We start from the raw sequence: 6,853 nt of genomic DNA on the forward strand, positions 1-6,853 counted from the left end.
TTTTATTTAAAAAAAATTCAGTAGTCTTCCTTCTTGATTAATACACACAAAATAGGCTATGAATAAACAATTTAAATAGTGAAGCATAAATATAAGTAACAAGGTATACGCCACAGTATAAATAATATATTACTTATATACATCACATTGATAGAAAAATGTTCAAAATATAATCAATAAATATACACATTTTCTCTATTTAAAAAAAAAAAACTAGAACTAATTAATTAATATATATAATACAATATAATATAATAATATTTAGATGCATTCTTCTACTTGAATATTAGATTGTGGAAGCCTTTTCAATTGCATCTACTATTGTCTTGATGTTTGTAGTGGCACCTGGATTCATCTGCACACATATCCCCTCTAATGTTATAAAAATGTCAACAATTTACTAAACAAAAATAGATCATAAACATATATAAAGAGAGACTACAAGAAGAATTTTATGTACCTGTATGGTGGTGAACTGCACAATTTTGTCCCCAATTGTTGTTACATTTGATTGGAGAACATCCACTTTGCACTCCTCCAATGCAAGATGAATTTGCATTACAATCCCTCTTTTCCATTTATCAGTAATCTTTATCACTGCATAACTACCCAATTCTTGAACTTCCACCTGCCCTGATTTCCATTGTGCTCTTGTCATCTTCTACAAAACAAGAGAGAGAACAGAAATATCAGTTTATTTAGACTCTTGAACCATTAATATTCCTTCTTCATTGCAAAGAAAATATATAATACAAAAGCGTTTATTACTTTTACTCAACTGGTTCTTCAACAATATTGGCATTGGGCTCGAAGCCAATGATATTTAGCTTTTGAAATGCATCCGAGGCTCCAGATTTTCTCAGCTTGGTAGGTGGGGGAGAAGTTTGGCGTTTGGCTTTGCAAGCTCTCAATTTTTTTAGAGTTTTTTCCATCTCTACGACATAATTTATAGTCTCTGCTACAATGGATGCCTTGTCTCTCTGCAAATCCACATAACCATTTTCTTCAAAAACATTATTTACTACATAGTTGGATTATAAATGACATTTGAACAAATTACAATCTAATTTACAAATTTTCTACAATTTATAAATTGATGAAGATGATTTGATTTCAAACCAAATTCTGCGATCTATCATCAGAATGAAGTAGTGCTCGCAAGATGTGAAAAAAGAGTAAATAACATAATAATATAGTTTACAAGATGTGAATGGGGAGTTTCTTCTCTTGAGCATGTCTTATGTTTGGATACTTGCCATGTTTCACCACCTCCGTCATATTCACATCTCTTAAGCAATCCTAATTTGTTATTTGCTTATTTTTACTCTGTTACCATCATTTTCTTTACTATTTAACTGGATTATAGAAAAAGATATTTCTACATTTGAACAAATCATAATCTAATATCTAAATTTTGTACAATTTATGAATTGATGAAGATGGTTTAGCTTAGGTTCAAATTCTGTGAACAAATTATAATCTAGTGTAGAATTTTTCCACAATTTATAAATTGATGAAGATGATTTAATTTCCCATCAAATTCTGTGATCCTCATCAGAATGAAGTAATACTATCTAAATTTAGAGGAATAAATAAATAACAGACTAGGATATCTTAAAATATATAAATAAAAAAATTTCCTTGACCAAAAATCATGTCCATCACCTCCCCACTATTCATATCTTTAAGCTATTCTAATTTGTTATCTACTTACTTTTACTCTACTACCACTATTTCATCCTCATATTATCAAAATCAAGAAATTAAAACTACAAGTACAAAAAAAAATCTGTTTGAAGTAAAACAAAACCAATAGTGGATTTGCAAAAACAAATCTAGAAATTTCTTTGCAAGGAAATAAACAATGCAGATGACCACAAAACCATTGGGACTGTGAAATGCATAATGATACTTTACTGTGGCATTTTTGGTAACATATCTTCATCTTGATGATAATATATCATATAATACTAAAGCTAACACACAATTGAATCGAAAAAATTATCTTCATCAAACTATAATCCATCACCCAAACGAATAAGTAAACCCTGAGATAGTTTGCAGGTGCTCAAAACAATCACATAATTTAAAACTCTGAGACAAAACAAATTCTCTAAAATTTTCAAACATGACTTGCCTTGATGGACTTGGGAATGAAGGAACGCAGTATGGAAAACTTCTCATTCATCTCCTCCCTTCTCTGCCTCTCCGCGAGAATATGATTCACCCTTTGAACATGTGTTCTACGCCCTGTTTTGGGTGGCTGCATTTCACAGGATTCCAACATTATCTCTGAAGAAATATTTGTATTGGGTATTGAGGAAATACCTGATTCATGCCTTCCTTCCTGCAAAATCTGGCCATATTCAAACAATTCACCTCCTCCTCCTCCCATCAAATGTTCTTCATGTGATGCGGACCCAAAAAGTGTGTCAATTCTGTTGTCAAAACCGAGTAAATTGTTGACATCAACATGAGAAGATCCCGCATTCCCCTGCCATGAGAGATCCATGTAGTGTTGTGAAGATCCTGCTCCATTGCCGTTGACATTGCAGCTGTTGAGAATGTCTTGCCATCCTGAGGTTTCCATGGTGTGTGTGGAAAGAGATCATTGTTCAACAACAACAAATATACATGTTTTCCCTATATAGGCAGCGCATTCATGCTTGGCTACATGTGTTTGCACAAGGAGTTGTCTCATTACTAACATTAGCTTTTTATTGTCCGTTATGTGTGATTAGAAGTTCTTCTTATTCAATTTGAATCCCACCTCTCCGCATTTAAATCTTAACTGTAATTTATACTCTACTGTGTAACTGATTTTCTTTTGTTAGAAATAGAAGAAACTGTTTTCTTGTGACTTCAACATAGTAATATGGTATTTCTTAAACTTTAATGAACATTTTGAATTATTTTTTATATTAAAAAAAGTCCTCTTGTCCATATTAGTTAGAGGAGAGGACTGACAAGTAACTTTGCGCTTCTCAAAATCTTATATGAGAATTTCAAATCATTGTCGTTTTTGGTTTAAATCAGTTTATTTGGTAAATCTCTTATTCATAACTAATGTATACATCATCAAATATGATGCTACATTGGTATTCTTTTTGCTAAGGTGTCCAAAATAGCCTTCAAAAAAGTGAGAGTGCAATGGTCCTCCAAAATGGAAACCTATACTTGTGTAGTTGATATGACATTACATGATTGGTTGGTCTTTAGAATAAGGAGACTTTTCATTTGATTATAGGTATCAACAATAACAACTTTAAAGTCACAACTATTAGTGCAATGTAGGGAAAACATAATAGATATTAAATCAATAACTACTATCAAACCATTTCAATGTGCCAAGATACTTCTCCTTAACATGGTTTTTGCCAAAGTTTCCTAAAAATTCCAAGAAGTGCACTTAGTCATGTTTTTTTTGTCTAATGATGTGGCATCTCATGATTTGTTTCTTTTTAGATCTAAGGAATATATTTTATGCAAGTATGAGTGGTCATCGTCAATACTAACAACTTTATAGTCACAATTATTTATGTGATATTTTGTAAAAAAATATTGGGAATTAAATTAGCAAGAGCTATACCAACTATTGTAACCCACTCAACTACCAGGTCATTTCTCCCACCTTCACTTAAATGTGCACTCTAGATTTTTTTGTTAAACTTCTACTCACCTATTTTCAATATATTTTAGCCATTAGTTCTTAAAAAAACCTACAATATAATCTATATTAAATACTTATTACTTCTTCAATAATATCTGCATTAAGCTGATACTTAGGTGTATCATCTTAAAATGGAAGCAAGTTTATTTTTGAGACCTTTTAGCCCTCCTTAGTGTGGTTTTGGTCATTTTCTCTTATTCCAATCTTTCCCAATTATCTAGGTCATATCTCATTTTTATGTATGGCCCTTTAGGTGTTTTTTATCACCTTTTTGGCCTCAACCTTTTCATTATTTTTCAATTCTTCTTGTACTTTCCCTAAGATCTTAGGACATGGGACCAAAATCCCTCTAAGTATAGGCTGACCTGGTTGATCTATACTTAAAGGGATTTTGGCCCCTAAGACTGCGATCTCTTGATTGTTTAAATTATTTAATTTTGTGTCTCAATTGGCTTGATTTATTTTTTTAATCCTACAAACTAGTATATAAGGAGTCTTAGACATTCCATTTTCATTAAATCTCCACACATGAGACATTCAAGATCAAGCTTACATGATGCATGCATTGTTGAGTAAAAAAGATCACTTCTGCAAATGTAATAACAAGGTGCTACCATCATCTATGGGTGTGCTCCAAATGTAGTTTTGACTTATAAATATGAGATGAGCAAACATCTCTTATGAAGAGACATGTCTCTATGGTTAATCATCATTAGATAATATATTAAAAATAATATATATATATAACCATGGAAAGATAGATAGATGAATAAATAGATAATATATAAGTAGATATATTTGTCTAAATGATGATTTTCCAATAAACACAAAAGAATAATCTTCACATCAATTCAATCTGACTGAAGTTATAATCTTAACATGCTCCCTCTTAGCTAGGGATGATTTTTATAGAATCAATTACACTCTCAAGCATATGGAGAGATACCATCTCAATATGATATTCTTGGAATTACATATCAATAATACAAGAATTATCAATCATATGATATTCAACATACTTATATTCTTTTGGTATGTGCATTGACATCAAATTTGTGATGCCTACCAAAAGAATATGTTATATCTTAGAAAAATGTGTGTTATTTGATCTCCAACACTCTAGGACAACAACTGAATGTAGTCTATTAGATAATAGAATGAGAACAACAAATATAGTATCATTAATGTCATGAATCGATGCTTGATACATGAAACAAACTATCACAGTATATATATTAATATATACAACCCAATCAGAGCATTATCATAAGGTATCAAATAACATAAGATATCACTATGTGAATTAAATCAAACATATACATATATGTATTTGTATATGTGTGTATATACATATACATACATTTATGCATGTTCCATATACTGATATCATATCCAATCAAAGCTATAGTGAGGAAGGATATGATCAAGTTCTTAATCTCAATAATCTCATATTCTAAGTTTGCATAAAAAATGCTTAAACACTTTTATATCCCTTTAACAATATATACTATCTCATTTTTGACATATTTTGAGACACAAACATAGTTGATTAGATAGTTAGTCTTGATCTCGTGATTTACTTATTATTATACTTCTGACACAATCCAAGACTTCAAGTTAATGTAGATTATCATGACAATGGATCAAGAATATAACACAACAACCACAATATCATGATTTTCAACTCATTCGAGAAGATAATTTAATGTAATCGATCATGATACATTTTTTTTAACATGATTACCAACACATTCCAAGATAACAAATTAATGAAGTGTATCATGATAACATGGTCAAACTATGGCTAAGATTGTGACCTTACAATAGTGACCTCACACATATATCAAATGTCACCTTTCAAGACATAAATCACAACAACATCATGCGGTAACTCACATGATATCCACCATGAACCAAGTTAGAGGGTGGACCCACTAGAGCTACTCCTAGAGGGTGGAATAAGGGTTTTCACCTCAGACTTCTCTCTCATAGAGGAGAGTACATTACAAATAATTTCATTTTGAACTTCTCCCATATAGAGAAAAGATCATTAACAAGGTAGCACACCTCAAAATTCTCCCTCTAAACAATAGTCCTAGGAAGTTAGTTCCTCTAGTTGTACTCCCTTAAGAGGTTCTCTTCACCCAAGTATGCATGTTGGACTCCCTCTGAATTTGATATCAATCTTTCAACATTCTAGTGGTAGTTGTTACTTCCTCATGATATATACAGGGATAGGCCCATCACTATCATGCAGTAACACCCATGTATTTTTAGACTCAATCTTCTAAGCTCCTAACTTTCCATTGAAGAAGTTTCAGACTCCCTCTTAATATACAAGGATGCTCACAATCTCAATCGTCGTGGATATTTTCTTCAAGAGCTTCATTTCATCTATACTGATCATCAAATGACTAATGAATTCTAGATCAAAAACTTCGTTGAATATACTATCATATGATTGAGTCTACACAATATTTGGTAGCATGTGTAAAGAACCAACCACCTTTTCCTAAAAGAACATCCCTAGACACAAAGGAAAAGATCAAGGCACAAACTCTTATAGTATGTGCCAAATTACAAATAAGAGAGATACTGCAATAAGCAAGTAAATATAGTACTCAAGGATATTAAATACTTATATGCACATTAATGTTCTTGATACGAGTTGCTCCAATGAAGGTCCATATGCATCAAACAAGATGATGTCTTTGTATAAAGATTTGTCAAAAAATGGGAATGAAACATTGGTTACTATTCCCCCCACAATATAAAATTCCCACTCATTCCATCAACATTATTGATGATAGTATCTATTTAGTGATACTTAATTCTCATGAGTGATAATTTCATTCTATGCAATTTGTATCTTGAGGAATGTATTGAAGTTATACTTCCATGAATGATCCATCATCACCATTATTCCTCATATCATCTCCTTGGTGTGAGTATTTAATGCTCCCTCTATACAATTACTTTGATTCCATCTGATTTTCCAATTTCAAGAAGATCCTTGTAGTTTCCTTGTAGAATATTTCTCACCTTTCACTTTGATATGTAGTAGGGTTTTCCTTGGTTTTTAGGAGACAATATATGTTTTACTCTTTAGAATACATGTTTCCTCTATTTTTGAATGTAGAGAAGTCAATCTCATGTGATCCAACTTATGTTATCTTCTATTCT

At 31.5% G+C, this 6,853-nt stretch overlaps 1 protein-coding gene across 1 annotated transcript; it reads right to left on the bottom strand.

The window, feature by feature from the left end:
- Positions 1-286: 286 nt before the first annotated feature.
- LOC149533943 (transcription factor bHLH94-like) lies at positions 287-2,590 on the bottom strand. Its single transcript, XM_089805933.1, has 4 exons — positions 2,138-2,590; positions 780-980; positions 461-661; positions 287-355 (listed from the first exon to the last, which is right to left on the bottom strand). The coding sequence occupies exons 1-4, from the start codon at positions 2,588-2,590 to the stop codon at positions 287-289; spliced, it is 924 nt and encodes a 307-aa protein (XP_089662059.1).
- Between the last annotated feature and the right edge of the window lie 4,263 nt (positions 2,591-6,853).

Source organism: Cupressus sempervirens, chromosome 10 (assembly GCF_028749045.1).
Source record: "Cupressus sempervirens isolate cs-2001-9-10 chromosome 10, ASM2874904v1, whole genome shotgun sequence".
Taxonomy (NCBI): domain Eukaryota; kingdom Viridiplantae; phylum Streptophyta; class Pinopsida; order Cupressales; family Cupressaceae; genus Cupressus; species Cupressus sempervirens.

Coding starts and splice junctions, on each gene's coding strand:
- LOC149533943 (XM_089805933.1), bottom strand. CDS start 2,590: ATGGAAACCTCAGGATGGCAAGACATTCTCAACAGCTGCAATGTCAAC. Junction 981..2,137: donor TCATTCCCAAGTCCATCAAG/GCAAGTCATGTT, acceptor GTGGATTTGCAG/AGAGACAAGGCATCCATTGT. Junction 356..460: donor TGCAGTTCACCACCATACAG/GTACATAAAATT, acceptor ATATGTGTGCAG/ATGAATCCAGGTGCCACTAC.